General features: G+C 31.3%; 3 protein-coding genes across 3 annotated transcripts; 1 reads left to right on the top strand and 2 right to left on the bottom strand.

Annotated features, from left to right (window-relative positions):
- Positions 1-1,043: 1,043 nt before the first annotated feature.
- Positions 1,044-5,480, top strand: LOC129872247 (uncharacterized). Its single transcript, XM_055947167.1, has 4 exons — positions 1,044-1,189; positions 1,288-1,405; positions 5,001-5,092; positions 5,212-5,480. Exons 1-4 carry the CDS (start codon positions 1,174-1,176, stop codon positions 5,274-5,276), a joined length of 291 nt encoding a protein of 96 aa, XP_055803142.1. The 5' UTR covers positions 1,044-1,173; the 3' UTR covers positions 5,277-5,480.
- A 728-nt stretch (positions 5,481-6,208) lies between these two features.
- Positions 6,209-10,891, bottom strand: LOC129872246 (chaperone protein dnaJ 50). Its single transcript, XM_055947166.1, has 10 exons — positions 10,728-10,891; positions 10,594-10,656; positions 10,435-10,501; positions 9,826-9,885; positions 9,532-9,582; positions 9,312-9,392; positions 7,680-7,792; positions 7,412-7,529; positions 7,093-7,219; positions 6,209-6,836 (listed from the first exon to the last, which is right to left on the bottom strand). Exons 1-10 carry the CDS (start codon positions 10,844-10,846, stop codon positions 6,733-6,735), a joined length of 903 nt encoding a protein of 300 aa, XP_055803141.1. The 5' UTR covers positions 10,847-10,891; the 3' UTR covers positions 6,209-6,732.
- Positions 10,892-12,739: 1,848 nt separating this feature from the next.
- Positions 12,740-19,466, bottom strand: LOC129875061 (gibberellin 2-beta-dioxygenase 8-like). Its single transcript, XM_055950484.1, has 5 exons — positions 19,376-19,466; positions 19,029-19,137; positions 16,286-16,758; positions 13,961-14,282; positions 12,740-13,198 (listed from the first exon to the last, which is right to left on the bottom strand). The coding sequence occupies exons 2-5, from the start codon at positions 19,065-19,067 to the stop codon at positions 12,959-12,961; spliced, it is 1,074 nt and encodes a 357-aa protein (XP_055806459.1). The 5' UTR covers positions 19,068-19,137; positions 19,376-19,466; the 3' UTR covers positions 12,740-12,958.
- Between the last annotated feature and the right edge of the window lie 1,658 nt (positions 19,467-21,124).

Below are 21,124 nucleotides of genomic sequence, written 5' to 3'. Positions count from 1 at the left end.
TGTGGTAATATATATATATAAATAATTGCTTTTTTAATGGTATACTGAATCAAGTTGTGACAAGTAAAAATGAACGGAGTGAATATGACCCAACAATATTTGCCAATTGTTTTCCCAAATATTTTTGGGAATATCTAAACTTGTTTGGCAATGAGGAGAGTAAATTACTCCCATTCTTAAAAATATATGATGTTATCCCTATTTTTTCTTAAAAAACATTTAAACCTCTTATTTAATGAAACTTTATCTAACTAAGTAGATTTAAGGAAAAAAATGAGGTGGAAGAATAAATAAGCAAACTAAAATAAAATATAAAATATTATGATAATAATACAAATAACTTACATATTTAAAAAATTTAAAAAGTTATAACAATAGTTGGTATATTTTATTTTATTAAGTAATTTGTGTTTTTTTTTCTATTTATAAATTTTGAAAGTTCCATGTTTCAAAAAATACAGCAAAAACATTCATTTTTTCCAAATAAGAGATGTGTGATCAATTTTTCCATTTATATTTTTTATTTATTTTTAATTTTTTAAAAATATATTTAGTTATGGCGGGATTATATAATACCACATAAAATCTGGTACTTATAATTTATAAGGTGGAGTTTGAAATGGTAGAATGTACATAGAGTTTATTCATATATTGTGAGGGTAGAAAAACGATTTTTGATAGACTCTTAATCCGGGGTTTAATAGTTCAAGAAGAGTAAATATTTGACTTTAAAATACAGAGGGAGTATACACCTCTCTAAGCGATCGTTTGGTGCAAGGGATAAAATAAATAATTTTGAGATAAAAAATAGTTCTGAGATAAAATTTATTGTCTTACTTAATTGTCAAATTTGAGATAATTTATCCCAATATTTAAGTGATTGAATAAGTTATTCCATATATATAATGAAATAAGTTATTCAAAAATAGCTAATTTCGTAATAATTAATTTTGAAATATCTCGTTTCCAATCAAATGACCCTTGAATTTAATCAAGCGGTTCTTACGCGCAACTCCATATATTTTGCGTGTGAGCTCCACCGCACCGTCTTCACATTTAAATATTCAAGTTCTCATCAATTATTGCTTTTCTTCCCCCAATTACGAATTCGGCAGGAGTTGAAAATTCTCTTTCTGCGTCGCATAATTCGAATCAAGCTCGCCCACTGCAACTATGGTTTGCGATAAGTGTAAGTCCAAATTCTCCTCTTTTCTTCAAAAAATATTCATTGCAAACAAATTGTGAGCAATTGATTTAGGCCTAGGGTTTCATAAATTGTATTTGCAGGTGAGAAGAAGTTATCCAAGGTGATTGTGCCTGATAAATGGAAAGAAGGTGCCAGCAACACTACTGAAGGTGGCGGCCGTAAGATTAACGAGAACAAACTGCTCTCCAAGAAGAAAAGGTTACCTTTTTTCCTTTCTTTTTAATTAATTGCTTTTGCCAGTCCGTCCTGATAGTGAATTCCAGCCTCCTTGTATATTTCCCTAAAAACTCTGATAGTATGCTTGCTTTTGTAAGAGAATTTTATTTTTTTGTCTAATAACATATTATACTTTAGTGGAATCTTTTATGCCCGTTCTACCAGATTGTAAGAGGAACAGATAATAGCTGTGATAGTATGCTTTCTTTCTTCTACGTATAGTGATGCCAGTCAATTTGAGACTCATTATACTGCTTGATACATGCCAAAACTTTCATCAATCAGAATACCATCTTCTCTAGTAGGAATTCTGATGTTGAATTACTAAGAGAGACAGGTTTTTTAACCCAAGGCTATGGGTATGTTGTTGTTGAGTAGCACCCAAGGGTGTGACCTGGGGTCAATCAAGTGGGTGCAAACCTTGGAGACCAAGGTTTTAAAATCAAAGCAGAAACCAACAAACACTAAGCAATGTCTCCTAATATACCTGAGCATTGGTGGGCATAATTACCCAGTACCTGGGCTGGTGGAATAGTAAGGATGCCAAAATCATTAAAAGTAGAAGTAAAAATTACTGTGTTATTGTTAGATATGTTATTGTTTGTACATGAAATATAATTATGTGTGTATGCTAAGAGGGAAATTCAAGTCCTTTTCTCTTTTTTTTTGATTTTAAGTTAAAATTAACCCACCCCCCACACACAACCCACAGAGAGACACATGACACATTAGAGTCTTGTGATGATTCTTTTTGATCTTTGAATTTCTGACTTGAATTCGCTAATGCTAACCTTGAAGGTTGAAATCACGTGTTTAGGTAGTTCAGACTTAACTACACTCCAGTATGATATAGTACGAGGAACCCGTTGTCTTATTTAAGAGGTACCTTCAATAAAAAAAGGAAAATTTACATAAGTAAAATTGAACAAGTTCCACATAGATGTCTCTGACAAATCTTACTTCTGTTTACGCATGTTATTGACACCTTCAATGTTGGAAATGGTGATTTGAGCTAAAAACAAGGTCTGGCTGAATTACTGCAGTAGAATTCTAGATAATATAAGAAAATCAGTATTAATACCGTATAGACATGTTAAGTCAAAGAGATGTTGTACTGGCAGAATGAATCTCTGAAAGCAGGAAAGAGTAGTGAATGAAGAAAAACTTTGGCCAGTGCCTATTGGAAGGTATCAGATCTCATCCAAATATCATAGAAGCTTGGGTACCATGTGAAAATAGGGGAAAGGGGAGAGATACTCTAATTGAATTGGGTTATTAACGCGGAAACAAACATTGTGTTGAAAGTTTATCTTGTAAATTCTTTTAAGCTTTTTATGTCTTTGTATCTGATAAGTTCAGATGCTGAACAGTCATGATAGTGGTCAGTTCGGTTTCAATACCCCTTCCCACGAAAGATTGGCGAAGATGTCCCACCCCCAACCCCCCCCCCCCAAACCCCCCCCCCCCCCAAGTTGAGACCGGCATTGATTCTGTGTGAGACGAGCTGGGCAATAGCTGCATATTGAAAAAAAGTAAAAAAGGAATTTATGGATCATGTCATCAAAATGTAACTCATCCCACAAAAAGAGGAAAGACTAAACAATAGATTAACATTTGACTGTGATTTATCAGAATAGTTTTAACTATGAATAATTGTGATTCACAATGCTTTCTAAGTAGTTTCCACATATGTTATTGTTATTTTAAATGAACCAACAAATCCTGTGTGAATTCATTGAATTTAGATGAGTTAATTTTGGTACTTGGTATCTTGCCAATCTTTTTGTGATAGGCTCTTTTGATCCTATGATGAAAGATATGTTTAATACTTCATTTGCATTAAAAATGAGTGCACAAATTTCTTATTTAGCCATCTCAATTCGTTTCTTGAAAAGGAAGGTTCGAAAGCATATGGCCTTACACAAGAAGTTAAATACTTAAATTGAACATGTTTTGACCTTTAAACAACTTTGATCTAATCCATGCAACTATTGAAAAAGTAACTCATATAAACTGAATGCTCGGCAAACCGGTATGAAAATATCACCTACAACTTGACAAGTGCCAAATGCCTAGCATTAGGAAAAAGTTTGACAGAGCTAATTTTTTGTAAGCTGAATTTTTGTGTATATTGTTTACACCAGAGGGTTGTAAAATTATTAGGCCTTCTGGTACTGATGGGTGATTATATCACCTAGTAGCTACCAAAAAAGAAAAAATGCTCTCCAAACCAGTATAGAATAATAAGCTTCTTCAACTTTCTTGTCATTGATGGTGCAAAAGTTATGCAGAATTAAGGGGAGAGATGCTCTTTCCTATTTACTTGTATTTTTTCAGTAAATTTGTTTTTTCTCCCGGTGTATTGCATGTCTGACGTGATTAGTACTAGCTTCGCTTCTCTTCTGAAATCTTGAGATACTGAAGCTCTGTGTGGTCTGAAGAGGGCTCTGTTATTGGTACTTAATTAGAATAAAAGAATGTATCAAGACCATGAGAAAAAAATAGTTATTTATATTTCATTTCTTTTTGTAGACCAATGGTTTAGGTTGTTGAAGAAAACCATCTTGAATAAACTTTGTAGTGTTCTTTCTATAGGTTTTGTTGGTTAATATTTCAAATTTCAGCTCGTGTATTTTTTCAGTTCTTCCTTAATAAACATTAGGTGAATAAGACTGTAACTCATTCACACGTTGCATTTAGAATTTTACTATTTTCCGGACTACTTTTTATTTTTTGGATAACTGTGGTGTTCAGGCCAACTAACGCGTACCTCGACTAGTTCCATAGGAAATCTGTCGCTTTACATGTACTACGTAACTTTATCCACCAAGGCTAGAATAGATGAAAGAAATCATCTAGTGTTTTTGTCTCTGCTGAGATTTGAACCTAAGACCCCATGATTCTCAGCCTACTTCATTGGTCATTAGGCCACACCCTTGGGTGTTCTATTTTCCGGACACAAGTATAGGACACTATTCATATTCAAGCCAAGGGTCACGGGATCGAAACCGAACAGCTGCACATTTGTTTATAAAAAAGTTTAGGAGAAGTTGTTTTCCTGGGATTTTCTTTGTATGAGACATGGAATTACAGTTGGATTGGTACACCTCGGGAAGAGAAGTTAGATTGTACCTCACTTTGTAGAGAAAGAATGCAATTCACGATTTAGACAAGAATATTGGCTACAATAAGCTTCTTTTAGACCATAGAATCAATATAAGTTTTAGAAATCTCAAATAAAAAGCTAGAAATCATTGTAAAGGAGCGGGGGTTTACCCTGTGCGCACCCAAAGGGTAGCGGCTGTGGGTTTCCCTCGTCATAAAAAAACAACCTAGAAATCATTGTATTGCAATGCTAAAAGTGATGTGGATAGCTTAACCTAGTGTTCTAAGGCGCTTTTTTTTTTGGGTGGTGTTGGATGGTTGCAACCAATTTCACTTTTTAGCTATCAGCATCCTCTGGTAAGTGTTGTGCTGAAAGAAATGATTTATATGTTTTGTTGGGATATCAAATGCAGTTTGATTATATTTGTTATCGTTTTGATACTTCCTTACTAGGGAACTTGTTGTATTGCAGGTGGACGCCTTATGGAAATACAAAGTGCACTATTTGCAAGCAACAAGTGCATCAAGATGGCAAGTATTGTCATACCTGTGCTTATAGTAAAGGTAATAAAGAGTACTTTGGAATTACATATGGTTTATATTAATGGAAGGCCGTTCCAAATGATTTATATATTTAGGGTAATGTTTCTTTATGTCTTGTCTAAAGTGTTCTTCCTGTGCAGGAGTATGTGCAATGTGTGGAAAGCAAGTTCTTGACACCAAGTTATACAAACAGAGCAATGTATGATGTGGACATTGTTGACAGAACTAACTTCAACGTTACCTCAGCACACTTTTCTTAGAGAATTGTTCTTACTCTGTGAATGCAATGAGAAGCATTTGATTCTGTATCCATGATTCTGTAAAATACTAAAAGAGCTGCGCCGAATGAGGAGCTGTAAAATGGTGATCTTTTGAAACATTAATTTCAGTCTTGTCTTTACAAATTTGATTTTTGTGTGAAAAATTGAGGCTTCTGATCTACCTGGAGTGTGTGTGAAACTTGTTTGCAGTATGTAGCTACGTGGCGAATTACTTAGATTAGCGTTGTTATTGGCAATGAATCAAGGAGAACAGTTACTAGCCAATTCAGGACATATCAATTCTACAAGCTGAGTACTTTATTAACTATTAATGGAGGGTTTAGAATTCTGGTGCTTCTCAGTTTTCTCTGCTTCACCCAGAGATTCTTCCATATATATATGAAACACTCCCACCCTCTCTGATAAATGACTGGTTTAGATTTAAGAAGTCAAAAAGGATCTAAAAGAAATTATTCTATGTAAAAGCATCTTCCTCGTGCCAGCATTCACACCATATCTGCTATTATGTGCACTTCCCTCGACGTACATTCAACTCTCTCTTTCCCAGTCAGGATATAGATAAATAAGTCCACCATATGACGCAGTTGTGGAGAAGTTCTGTACGTGTCTCACAATAATATTTGTCCTTCATAAAAACAGAAGCTTAGGGATCAACATGTAGTCTTAGAAAAAATAAAGCATGAAAAAGTATTCCTCCATCTTCTTTATAAAAAATAAAAAAAAAAGTTTCTCATCTTAACCAACTTGAAATTACTTTTATTCTTCATTTCTGGCTGATGGAAACGGTTAAGACCAAAGAATTCAACTCATCCTACGAAGAGGAGCACTCAAAATTTTAATCTTATACATGAAGAAGTTAATGCAGATAGAAAGCATATGCTTAAATCGAGCTAACACTTCCAATTGGTAATGACAGACCTGCCATTTTCATGTTCACAGTTCACCAGTTAAGACTACGGTACATAGAAATACAACATAACCAAGTATGAAGTTCATTATATGGAACGGAATTCCTGTCCTTTTCAGAACATATAGATGGTTCGACACATATACTAACCTAGCATTACAACAGCAAAATCACCGTGGGTAGCAGCACTCATCAGAAGAAGTTTGTCCCCCAAAATTGCTCCAAATGCAGTATGCTTGTATCCCGTCTCAATACGTTTTTTTTGTATAGTTATTATTTTGAGTACTATAGCTATGACACTGACCGTGAAAATCCAAGTTCTATAACATACTAATCAATCCAATAGCTCTCCTTGTCAAAAGAATTTCTCTTCAATAATTTAACATTAGACTTTCGGCTTCATGTGTCAGAATACTCCCCATCAAAACTGGTCTCATCCTACACACAGCTTTGAGTAAAAAAAAAAAAAACTTTTATCTTCGGCGCTTTGATTCCTTGCGCATCTCTGCCACATAGCTTTCAAAGTTGGACTTCTCCCAAAGCCGTCTTTCAATAAGATCTTCCTTGGTTGATTCGTCTGATAAAAGAAGCATGATTGAAAGAAATCATAAACAGCAAGAATTGAAAAGAAAAACTTTATCAAAACACTATATTGGTAGTATGCCAAGCAGCAATGATTCGAGGAAACATTTGTAAAAAGCATCACAATCGCATATATATCCTCAATCACTTTTATCTACATTTCTCAAGTTATACACGTGTGTATCTGAAAGTTGTTTGCATTACTCAACACTACCAGTGTTCATAAACACAGGAAAATCAGTTTGTCTTACCAATAGATATCCATGAATCAAGAGAAGCCCGAAGGGACCTTTGTGTCAAATAGGAGGCATCTTCCCATGAGTATGGAGCATGCTTGACATTGTACTTCCAGAACCAACATCCATACCACAGCAACAGCTTCAGAAGACAGAAGAAGAATGTCAGGAACCCTCAATATCTTGTATTCATAAGCATTCATAAGCATAAAGTATCTTATTTTAAACCCTCTAGCAAAACAAACTATAAGCACGACGAAATTTGGATCAACTGCCAAAACCAAAATGTCTTTTCATTTCATTGTTATGCATAAAACACCAAAAATGCTGCTACCTTTCCCAGAGTGTAAGGAAGAAGTATAAAACGGATTCCAATTAGTTCCCAAACAGAAGGCTTTTCAGTGCCTTTTATGTCCAAGTTGAGTTCCTTGCCAAGTTCTTCTTCCACCTTCCTGTCACAAATAGCAAATTCGGCTGATAAACCCAGATTTAGCAAATAAACAAATTTGAATGACAGCCCATATGAAAAAGCAAGTATGTTTCATCAAGCTAAACCAGAAGATTCAGGTGGCATAGTCAATGAACGAGAGATATGCTCATACTTGTCCATCTGCTTGTTGCCCTTCTTCCTATTAGCCATTCCTCCAGTGCGTTGAAGCTCCAAAGCACGTAGCTTGTTTTTATAAGCAGGTGTTTTCTTGACCATGTCAATAGCCTAATAAAAGAGGAAATCACAATTTATAACACATGGCAAAGTAATAGTAAGAAGTCAAAAAAGAACTATCTCCATCTCCAACTATAGGTCACTCTTTTCTACTTTTTGCTTAAGCCAGCTATTACTGTCTCACAGAATTCAGAAGGAGGAGAATTTTATCTTGTTTTATTTTACCATGATGTAACCTTTCAACATATTGCACTACTTTGGAGTCCAACTGCTATTTTGCAATGTTAAACAATAAAATTGCTCACCCAAGATCATTCTGAATTTCCATTACAAATCAAACTAGGTAATGCAGAAAAGTGAAGAAAAGAATATGTAAGAAACCTCTTTATATTTATTGTGAATCTTGGAGTGTATCTAGATGATTGATTATTTAAATATTAAATTGGAAAGAGATGGTATTTTCCTTGCCTTAGAATCTGCCTCATGTCGGTCTTATTCTTATTGGCATGTATGCAATTTTTTGGAAGCTACTGTATCTTCCGATGCTCATTTAGAAGAGGGGAGAGTTTTATTAGAATCATGCCACAACTTCTTGAAGATTTTGTTGCTTCGAAGGTGTTCTCTGCAGACTTAGATCAAGGGTATACAGCATGAATTCACAAAATCTTATCCTTCTTCCTCTTAAATTTTCGGAACAGTCAGTAATTGTCATTAACTCTACCGATTTAAGATTCGCAAAACAATGAAACATAGCTGGTTCCAAGCCCTGATAAAGGAGGATAGTAGCAATAGGTTGATATCTAGAGTAAAAGTGGTAATATTATGATTGATTTCTTTAAATATGGATATATGCATGGTTAATTGGATCATTCTTAGTAACGCCATTGTTTTTAGTTAATGTATTACCACAGATTTCTCCTAGTTCTCCAGACTCTTTATCGATCAATATGCTATTGCTGTCCTAATAAACTCATCCGAATACTCTACTTTCTCACCAAATCCATATTTGCTCTGCTTTCACTTCTGGTGAATCATATTCTTATCCTATTGACAATAAGGTGCATCAGAATAGGATGACAGGAGTAATATGGCTAGAGGAACAATTTTCTAGTTTAGTTATTAAATATTATCCTCAAATTTATCGACAAAAAATAATTATTATCTACAAACAAATAAGTACACCTCGTAAGATAGATAATCATAAAATGATGCATCTTCATATCAGCTAGGTTTACCCAGACAAATACTCAAGGCACATAGTTTACTTATACATAAGGATCATCTCATTTAATCTCATTGATCATCATAGGACTGTTCTTTTCTTTTATTGTCTAAGGATCACACTATCACACTGCTCTTAGATCGTCAAACTATAAAACGTCATCATGGGGATTTTACATTTTTCAAACCATAAAACTAAAATAAAAATAGGAAATCAAGCAAAATAAAAGTCATGACAGCATTCTTCAATTACCAGACTATAATACAAGGATCTAATCTTTAACCATTGATTGCTGATGCAGCTAGCAAACAGAGAAATCTTAGTGATGAGTGTTAAGTATTACTTTACCTGATTATATCTTGTCCACTGATTCAGATACTGAAATATTGAGACTATCAAAAGAAGACCAACGAGGACAGCACGGGTATCCTATAATTTCAAACACAAACATCTAAGTGAGTATAAAATTAACTTTACATGTATAATGAAATATCATGCTGAAAGTTTCACCCATATGAAGTGTTGATAAAAGAATACAAATATCTGGAAAGGAAAGGAAAAGACTCACAGTTTTGTGACCATAGTAAGCATGGTAATACCGTGCCGTATTGTAGAAAAACTGAAAATTCAAAAGCATAAAAAAAATACATTAGTATGCAACCTGATTATCATCTGTCAATTGAGAAGTCTAATAGCATTGCCCAAGAAAGTCCAATACGCATAAGCTGGACTCCAAGATACTAAAAAGAATGTCACTGGGGTACTACGGAATAAAAATGAAAGCACTAGGACTACTCACCGAAATTCTATGAAAAACTTTTATGCAAAAGAATATGTAACCAAAAGAGCAATGGAAACTAACCTCCTCTGGATGGGCAAGTGCATAATCATACTGCTCCCTTGTGGCTTCATTTTTCAAAATCTATGGGGAAAATCAACCCTTTAATATTTATCACAAAAACATACTACTCCCCCCATCCCAAATATATGACATCCCAAACTGTTAGACAATGTTCCATTAATATCTTTCACAACTTTTTTGTTCTTTTCTATAAAACTGAACTTTTTTAGTTAGTACTACAACATCTTTAACCCCATGTCCAGTCAAACAACACATATAACATGGCATGAAGGTAGCATTTGTATTAGATCAGATGCATCTCGCTTGTTGAAAACACAAGGTGCTGACCAAGGCAACAAGAAAGCTCTTTTTTTTTTACCCATATATGAAATTAATACTCCATTAGGATTTACTCAAATTCACTTAAGTTATGATACTTCCATCTAATTCTTCTTCTGGGTTCCCTTTTCTTGCTTCAATAATAAGCTCTGCGGCTTGTTAATCATTGGATTTTAATTTTTCAATGCACATAATTGAAATCCCAATTTGATGTGCTAATTAATTTCAGAAAATTACTGAAGCAAAGCTTAAAAAAAAAAAAAAAAACCTAAGAAACAGAATATTAATTACCTCATAAGCATTTGCAATTTTCACAAATAACTTCTTTGATTCTGGATCAGGGTTTTTATCTGGATGACTAAACAACACAATTATCAAAAACTTCCCAATTTTAACCAAATCAAAAAAAAAAAAAAAATCAGTTGAGATAGAAGGAGCAAAAAAGTTTACTGTTTTAGAGAGAGCTTGTAATAAGCTTTCTTGATTTCAGAAGAATTGGCATTTTGAGTCACCCTGCAAAAAAAAAAAGTGAAAAAAGGAATGAAGAAATTAAAAATATAGTAGTAGTTTGAAAGGGAGATTACCCAAGGAGATCGTAACAGTCATCTTCGTCACAGTATATGGAGAAGGAAGGCTGAACGAGAAGGGAGAGCACGATAGTAACTGTGAGCGCGAACCATTGGATCGTTGTTCTTCGCGCCATCTCCGATCGTCGGCGTTTTTCTCTCCGTCTCCGACTAACCCAGATTGCGTTGTATATGAAGGCTGCTATATTGGGTTTTTCGAAATGACTTTTCTGTCCTTTGATCGTTGACTTTTCCTTTCAGTCAAACAACACCAAGCTTTTTAATTTTAGTAAAACTATTAATTACATTAGTGCAATTATTTTAATAAGGTAGTATAATATAAGAAATCCCGGATTAAATTTGAATTATTTTTAGTACATACTAACATAACAATATTCAATTTATCTGTGAATCAAATAAAATACTACAATTGGTTAAGGTTTTGTAGGAAATTGTTTAGGTTTTTATTCTTCGAAGAATATTGTGCTTTACCATCTGAGTTACCATATGAAAATTTCTATTGATTGGGAAAAAAAAAGTGATACAAATGTGTGGTGTTACATAGGTAAGCCATTCATAATTTCAATAGTGTGAAAGATTTTCAGAAATAGCATAAATTTAATTAATGAACCAATTACATATTTCCTAAGAAATATGTCATTACTTTCGAATAACATTAACCAGTATTATTAAAGAATTACAATGTACTTTTACTTAAACTTGATCAAGTAATTATTTATCGAGAACTGACTGAATTAATGATCAACTTTGAGCGGTGATTTCTCAGTCAACTAATCAGTTTGCTTGAAGAAACAAACAAAACTTCATCTTGATTAATCATTGAATTAAATACATTTATCAAAATTGTTGACATAAATTTTTGACTTCCAAATTGGGCTCCAGGCAAAGTTAGGGAAGTGCACAAATAGCCATTTTAGGATCCCTACATAAAGAGTAGCCAAATGTTGCTCCTCCTCCGCCTTCTTCTATGTGAACTGTGAATAGCAAAATCAGACATTAATAATATATAAGGGATGCATTTTAGTACTTACTTCAATGGTGAATATGTTGTTTATCATGGATTGTATTTTTTCCTTTGTAAATACCATATGCATGTACTTCCTGGTGTTTTAAAAGTAATAAAATTGATCTTTATCTTTTCTGGAATTGTTGAAATTTTTTGTGTACAATGTTCATGTATAATACCAAGTTTTAGTGGATATGCCAACTTCAAACTTTTAGGGGATGATTTGCACAAATTAACAGGGTTATTTAAGGATTGTTTAAATTTTCTCCCTCGTTTAAGAAATTCGTGCATAAATAACCTCCGATATCACAACCTTCACAAGTGAATCATAACATTTTCACAAGTTATGTCAGACGAAACAATAACAAGTTAAGTTTTCACAAGTTATGTCTAAGGACAGATTATAATTTTAATACAAATTGTTCACAAGTTACATATACGTTACTAACAATACTTGATACCATCTTTTATTCTAACTATTTTTGTTTATTCTACATATCTTGTTAAATTGTTCATTAAGTCTTGAAGAGTAGTAAAATTTGTCTATGTCGTTCATTGTTCACCCATTTTCTACTTATGTTCTTAAACTGTTTACAAATCTTGATGGGTTGATATAAGACTTGTATGTGTTGTTTAATTATTCCACTTTTTCCACCCATTAATGTTCTCTTGATTCAATTCCACACCTTCCTTCTTAAAGCCATCATTTTGATAAATTATTTTAAATATTAATTATACAAGTTAAAATTATTCGTGTTAAGGCCAGGTTCTTAGCCTGGATGGTTAGATCTTGTGAATCAATATGGAGGAGGATGAGGAGGAAACAAAAAGAAGGAGAAATAAAAAGCGTAAATTTAATTTATATTTGCATAACTTTTAAAAATTGAGACAAAAGTATATAAAATACTTTGCTAGAAATAAATCACAATCACAAAACAAGAAAAACATTGTTTCCACTAATAAAGTATCAAAATTAGAGATACTTTAGTAAAGTATTATTAATTAGCTCGCACTCATCTGCTTACATAGTACAATGTAGTAATTAATACTTATATAGCTAGGGATTATATATATAAGATATGGACCTTACTAAATTAAAACTCAAAAAGAGAAAGACTAACTTATACATTTTTTCTATACGTACGTACACTATTTAAAAGGTCGTCAATGTGACCATATATATATATATGCATTTTTAATTACTACCAAAAATAATTTGAGTTTAGTCAGTTGAGACAAGAAACCTAGGGAGACCTACTTTATAACCAAATTTCTTAACATCTTCTTGGACTTGTTGTCTGAATTCTCTAAAGGTAAATGTTCTATAAACAGAAGGCTCAAAACAACTTCGTATTTCTGTATCATAGGATGGGCATAAGAAAAATGCAGTGGAGAATCTCTCTTTTGCTTTATTTGTAACAACCCTGTGCTCAACACTTTTATAAACACCATTGCTCAAAGCCTGCATCATCAGACATTAATACTTCATTTAGAGTGAATATTTTCTCGTAGGATTTAAGTTATATACACTGATACTACAATATGATTATATTATGACATGTTATTTACCATTTATTCTAAGTCGATCATCAAATACTTACTAAGAGGATGTTTGATTAAGCTTATAAGTTGATGGTTATCTACACATTTGGTAATATCGGGCCATAAATTGGTCATTTCTAACTTATGTTTTTACAACTTGTAAGCGCTTTTGATTTAATCAAAATTTTATGAATTTATCCCTAATTTTTTTTGTAATCTTCAAAAGGCTCTTTCTAAAACATAACTTCTAATTATTTCTCTATTCTATCTTCACCATTCACATTTTTTAACATAAAAAGACATTCGTAGATTTATACTTTTTATAAATAGCTTTAACGACATTTTAGTCCTTTTAACATATATAAAAGGTGTATTACTTGTCAACATTTTTATTTTTGCCAAATGCAGTAACTTTGTTTATTACCAGTTTCAATAATTCTATCCAAACAAGTAACTGCTTATTTATAAAATCAACCTCTAACCCCTGAAAATGCTTTTCAACACTTACTTTTAAGGCTTTAAACAAAACTTTTTAAGCAATATCTTCAACATCTGAACTCGTTACATAATGTATTAATTGATCATTTCATTCCGAGTGATATGTTAATTGTTATAGCTTGATAAGTGATCAAAATGAGTCAGAGCATGTAATTAAAGAGATTGTTAATGAATATATAATTACCTGAAACAAATCTCCAATGTTGATAATAAGTGCTTCAGGGTTAGGCTTAACAGAGATCCATTTCCCATCTCTTACTAACTGCAACCCTCCAATCTCATCTTGATGCAATATTGTGAGGAAATCACTATCAGTGTGTGGCATTAATCCAAACACTTGTGGAGAAATAGGGCATGCTGGATATCGATTCATTCGAACGTAACAAGTGTGTGGCAAACATGTTTCTCTGAAATATTTCGACTTATATCCCATTCTCTCCGATAAAATTCTTGCTAAATTATGTGCTAATTCAGATACTGATGTTGCAAACTGTTCCATTGTAGAACTGAGTTCATCAAAAAATGTAATTTAAGAAAGAGATTCAAGGATTAGAATCAACTGTTTATACATACATTGACCATGTAAAAATTATTACATACGTATAACGGTAAGTCCAAACCCCAGCCTCCAAATGTGTGTCTCAGATTTTGCGACCGGGAAATATATGCACTGTGAATGTTTCACTATAGTTAGGATCTTTTGATGAGACAACGCCTTGTCCTTTTTACTCTTTGATTTGATGAATTGGGTGGGTTAATATGTAAGCACAAAAGAAGAATGAAGATACCTTTTGAATAAAACAAATAATTTCTTTTCCTACTGGAGATGGCTTTTTAAAATATAAATAAATAAAATTTCAATCAGTGAATAAAAACATGTTTAGAGAAACTGCTTAAATCAAGGAAGACTCGTTATTTCTGATTCAACTTATGTATTTCAGTTTTATTTTTTTTGGTTTGTTTAAAAAAAATATTACTTTTGTATATTTGGTAATAGACTTTAATTCCAATGTCCTATTTGGCATGTTCACTTTGCTAAATTTAAAATGTATTTTGGTACATTAATTATAAATATTTTAAATTTAAGATCATAAAATTCAGAAAATTTATTTTTAAAAAAAATTATCTATAATTAGTAAGACAATTTAGCAATTACATGACAACTCCCCTTCAACCGCAACACATAATTATTTCACGAAAATTGAACTATAAGATAATCCTTGTTGGCTGCATCATAATTCGTGGTTGACCACAGACAAGTTGCTGTATGGTTATCATCTAACCTCATTTTCTATGTTCAAATTAATCATAGAACTACTTATTCTCTGGTCGAACAAGACTTTGAACAGACTTTAATTTGAATGGGCCACGTGTCCTCCTCTCCTAAACACAAGAAAGTAATAATAATACTCTATGTTCCATTTTAGTTCTCATGTTGCACATTTCGAAAATTAATTTGACTAATTTTTAATGTTAAATTATATTACTTTAACTCAATATTATAAAATAAAAAATTAGATATTTAAAAATTATACGAAAAGTACTATAAGTTATAATTTTTTTCATATCAATATGATAAAAAAAATATTTTAAAATGTTAGTCAAAATTCATATAGTTTAACTTTCGAAAAGCGCAACATGATAGCTAAGATGGGACAGAGAGAGTAATGATTTGGAGCCGAATTTTCAATTTTTTAAAGTATTTAGCTGATCAACTTAAAATTATTTTATGTTTAAAATAAGTCTCAAAAAATAATTAGCCATGTTTAACTTAAAACAGCTTATATACTATTCGACCTGGATGATTAACGTCATCATCTGTCCAAAACAAGATTCTCTAAGTCGGCAGATCCCAAATTTAAAATCCTGTCAATTCTATATCTACTTTTGAACATTATCGACAGCCAACTACTCAGACACGTTATAGAGCCTGATAGGCTTAAAAAAAATAACTTTTAGATATACAAGTGATTTTAGAATTTAAAGTGCTGAAAATTATTTTTATAAATAAGCAGTAGAGTGTTTGGATAAAAGTACTTATGTTGAAAATAAATGTTTGAATTTTAGGATTAAAAGAATAAAAAGGGTAGTTTGAGAATTTAGTTAAAATATAACGGATATAAAAGTAATTTCCATGGTCAAACAAAATGGCTTTAAGCACTAGGAAAAAAAAAGTTAAAAATTCTAACTTTTCAGTTTTGATTGAGTTTAAGAACTTTATGACTTAAAGTTAGCATTAAGTAAAAACTAAAAAATACCTTTAAGTTAGTTTTGACCAACTTAAAGTCAATCCAAACGGGCTCATAACTTCCTCTGTTTTTAGTTTAAATATAGTCTTTTAAAAAAAATCACTCAACTCTTTGAAAAAAGATATATTTTCATTAAATAGTAGTACGGTTTGGACGGAGGGAGTACGGTTTAACCAATCCAAATCTGTTGACCCGAAAATTAATAATTGTTAGTGATGTAAAAAATCAATTATAGTTGAGTTTGTATATATAATTAGAACCTGAGGGTAGTAGGATGATGAGTTGAATTGGAGATATCAGTGAGAGGTACATGGAATGCTTCGGACCAAGAAAGTTGTTGAAGGCAAGTAGCTGAAGGAGTTCCCCACCGGTAACTCCCTGGCGAGAAATTTAGTTCCTTGTCAATATTCATTTTCTCATCAAATGGCTTCTTGAAAATCTTCATTTGTTCCTTCCTCATTTTCGACAATACTTCCTTTGAGATTCCATGGTTCACAACTTGAAAAAATCCCAATTCTTCTGAAGCTTCTCCTATCTTTCTCTTGCATTCTTCTCTCTCAAATTCTCTTCCCTTTAGTAACTCAAGATCTATCAAAGGCAACTCCCATTCTTCCACAACAAACAGGTTTTGATAGTTTATTTTTGAAGCCCCCTTTCCAATTCTTATCTCATCAAAAAGTTTCTTATATGTTTCTTCAAAAGGAGGATCAGCCGATTCTTCACTGCTTCTTTTCTGAAAAATGAAAAATAATAATAATAGTAAAAGTATGGTTTCTTTAAACATTTGGATGAGATACCGGAAAAAAGTTCAAAAGATTCTGATACTTCTCTTTTCTCTTTCTTTTCCCGCTTTCGCCACTAATCTTTACAACTTTTGGTAATCAGTAAAATAGAAGAGGAAAATAAAAATTAAAGGCCATGCTATATATATATTACTAGTGAAGTTTCTGATTTAATATTTCTTAGGTGATTGATGTTTTATCAATGACTGTGGAGACAAATATAGCAGCTACCGACCAACACAGCGTAACAGGGACCCATTTGTATTATATTAAAATTAACCTAGGCTTGTTTAATTTTAAATTATTTAAGATTCTTCAAGCATGTGATATAAAATTGATTTACATGATTTTCCACAAACAATTCATGTGTACAAACATGTTTTATGTTTTAAAAGTTTTCTTTCCCATAGAATGCTCACTTAATTCCCAATGCTTTAAAAGCCTGTTATGATCTGAAAGAGAATTGAAAGGAATCGGAATAGTAGGAAGTTAGGTAGGTAGGGGCTAATATTTACTTTAGATTTTTTAAAAAAAGACGTGTTCATTATTAATTAGGACAACTCTTGAGTAACCAGCTAGGGTGATCTGGCCCAACATGATTCACAAATAATATATACAATATAGTACTGATCAATGAATCTAAGGTGTCTCACAAATATTTTTGGAAAAAAATTGTGAATTGTTGTTTAGCTATTTAACTTATCATTATTTGTCAAACATCTTGAGTTCCTAAGTTTTAGAAAAAATTAAAATTTGGACCCAATTCTAATATTTGGGAATTTTGAAAAATTAAAAAAATCATTCTAAATTTTTATATTTTATAAAAACATCAAATATTTTTTTTTTTTTGGTAATAAAACACCAAATATCTATTAGACCTAATTAATATTTATCTACAACCAACTTCATTAAAAAAGAACAACTTATTTTTAATGGGTTATAATTTATCATGGATCAATGACAAGTTTGAGTATATAGTTATTGTACTGCTCTTGCTCATGTTATTATTTTTGTTGTTGTTGTTGATTGTCATCAATTATGTTATAATATTATTATTTTAAAAATCATGTTCATTATAAAATAATAATACAAATTTATGAGTAAATCATATATATTTTTAGAGCTTATGGATATAAATAATTTTTTTAAAAAAATCAAATATTTCTCTCAAAATCTATGACCAAACACATGATAAAATTTCATCAAAATATAACTTGGTAAAACTAGTTAAAAATTTATAACCAAATGGTAGCTAATTAAATTTTGCTTGTTAGTGCATAGGTACATTTGTAAAGCTCCCCTTTAAAATGTGGTAGAGATTCAAACAGATCCTTTATCGTACATAAGCTGAGGAGGTGCAGGAAAGTACATTTACTAGTCATTGTATTTTCATTTCCCAGTTTAATTGACTTGTACTATCAGTACTAACACATTATATTATTTATGTGTCGACTATGCAAGTTCGATCAGAAGAAAATAATTATAGAAATACTAGCTTGGTCAAAGCATATATATATAGATTTTCAATGAACGAATTACTTCTTGTTAAATAAAATTATGTTTAAATACTACTATAGGACACAAGTCATATGATCATATCTCAAGTAAAAGCTCTCCTCTTGGGATCGAATTAGCCGGGTGTCATTCGAAAGCTAACAATTGCAAATTTTGAATGATTATAAATTAGACTACGAAGAAAACTATCATTGTACTCTCGTTGAAATTTTTCACTAAAAAATATTCAGTGATTATTTTCACATATATTTTGATTGAATTATTAATAATATCAAAAATAGTAGTAATGTTTTTATACGAAAAAATTAGGAAATTTCTCACTATTTCAATAAAAATATATTTTCTCACCATGCATTTCCCAGTAAGCTAGTTCCGTAGAAAATAAGTGACAACATCATGTTCTCTCTCTCTATATATATATATATCATAAATTGCCTATTGATTCACGATGAGAAAAACCATTGTTTTTAGCAGTGTATACTAAAAGAAACATACTACAATAGTTTTTATACAGTAACAGAATCTTGCACTAAAATATGTCCAAGAAGCTACAACTTGATAGCTAGCTTGATCAGAAAAAAATCCCTTGGCTTTATTCTTCTTTTTAGAGAAAGTTTTCATTCATAATCAAACTCAGAATTTAAACGGAAGCAAAAAGGATTTAGGAGAAGTATGAAGTTTGGTGTAATCAATCATTGTTTCTTACTTGGTTTGGCTGCTTTGAGAAGTTTGTAGACTTCACCATTATTTTTCCTTCCAAGCTAAAGGAGCAATATATATGCCTTGAGCTAATTAATAGTAGTATATTTAATGTCCTGTACATGTAACAAAATTTTAAAAAAAAAATACAAAACAAGCATATAAAGATCAGCGATTAATTAGAGGGGAAGAAGACGAAGGAGGAGGAGGAGGGAAGTAACTAGCTAGCTACTTGCATGGCAATGCAGAAAAGAGAGTATAAGAATCTTGTAACTATAAAGAATTTTATTATCTAAATTTGTAAATATATAGTATAGTTTAGGAAACAAAAATAAGAAGAAGGTGGTGACGTACCAGAGTATGGAAAACAAAGAAGAAATTGAGAAGTGGAGGTGGCTAAGTGCATGTGCAGTCGAGAAAGATTGGATATTTTTATAGTGAAAAGAAGGACATAATTGGAAATATAAAAACTTATAAGGAAAAAAAAATCAATGGCATGGTAATTGGTAGTAAAGGATTGAATGTTTATGTATAAGAGAAGAACACGCGGCTCACAATTCAATCAGAGAATACGTTTTACCTTTTTAAGTAGGGTGTTTTGACCGTCTGATTTTATATTATGATATGAAATAATGAGATGAAATCATCCTTTGGATATGCGATTTTATGTTGATTTCATCTCATGATTTCATGTCATGAGATGAAATCTCAAATTCACTAAAAATCATGATTTGGGAATTTCAAATCATGATATGAGATTTTTCAAATATAAAAATTAACTCACAAGTTTATATTTTGTAAAAATAACTCATATTTAATTTATATATATCTACTAGCCATTTGTTCATATATAAATAAAATTTATAATTCATATCATTACTTTTAAAACCGTTTATATTTCATATTTATATTTCATATAACGATTATTCTCTTCAATATAAAATTTATTTTTACTTCAAATCAATTCTTAGTTTACCATTTATATTCACCAAATTCATTATTTTTGATCAAATTCATTACTACTTCATTCAAATCAATGTTTAATAATAAAAAAATTCCATCATTATATTGAGCGAAGAAGATTAATCACTATGGTGTGTGGCATTAATTGCAAAAATAATTTCATTAACTACTAACAACTTGAACACTACAACTTATGTTCAATTTAATTTTTTATTGAATTAATTAAGATTTGATCAATAAATATTGTATTTTTTGGAATAACTTTGTGATAATGTATAATGCAATTTTTTAAACTTTTGTATATGTGATAAGATTGTATAAACAATTGGGACAATTTTGATAGTTTTACAACTTATGAAGTTTTTATGTTTATGAAAAAATATGCAACATAAAAAATTCGTATTTCTAAATAAAACTTCAACTTTACCTCATAATTTTATATCATAATTTTATATCATAATTTTATACCGAATGGCCAAATGGGCCCTAAATAAGTGTCCATTCTTTCCATTTCTTGCCATTTTACTGTTGCTTGAAAGGGTTTTTAGCATGGGTAGGAAAGGGGCAAATCCCCTTTTTTTTTTAAAAAAAAAACAATAAAACAAAAAAACTTTTGCTTTCACATCACTCATATGTAACAAGACGTTACAATTATTATTAATAATAATCAAGATACCAATCATTTCCATTTGGCATAATTGATCAACCAAATAATATCTAAATTGGCTTTACAAATAAGATAAATAATTTTTACACTTATGTATCTCAAGAAAATTGAATGGGTCATTCATGTGGGTTAATTTGGACTCATATTAAATAAATAAATTATATATTTAAATTATAAATAAAAAAAGAGACACAATGTTAGGATCAGAGTCTCCCGATCATTATATCACTTAAGAGTGATAAAAAGTTCAGAAGAAACTCTCGTAACTTCTCTACGAAAACTTTATAGAAATCTATCATGTCTTCTTCTCTTAATTTCTCAAGTTCTTGTGAAAAGATTCTTTCTCATACTTTCATGTACTTGCACATTTTTTGTGAATAATGTTCGAAGTTGTTCCTTGAGGTTTTGATTTATGTCCCCTCATTGTTTATTTGTTAATCAATATATAAGATAAGGGTCAAAAAAAAAAAAAC

This window comes from Solanum dulcamara, chromosome 11, assembly GCF_947179165.1.
Source record: "Solanum dulcamara chromosome 11, daSolDulc1.2, whole genome shotgun sequence".
Taxonomy (NCBI): domain Eukaryota; kingdom Viridiplantae; phylum Streptophyta; class Magnoliopsida; order Solanales; family Solanaceae; genus Solanum; species Solanum dulcamara.
Note: the sequence above shows the minus strand (reverse complement) of the source record. Positions and strands in the feature narration are given on the sequence as shown.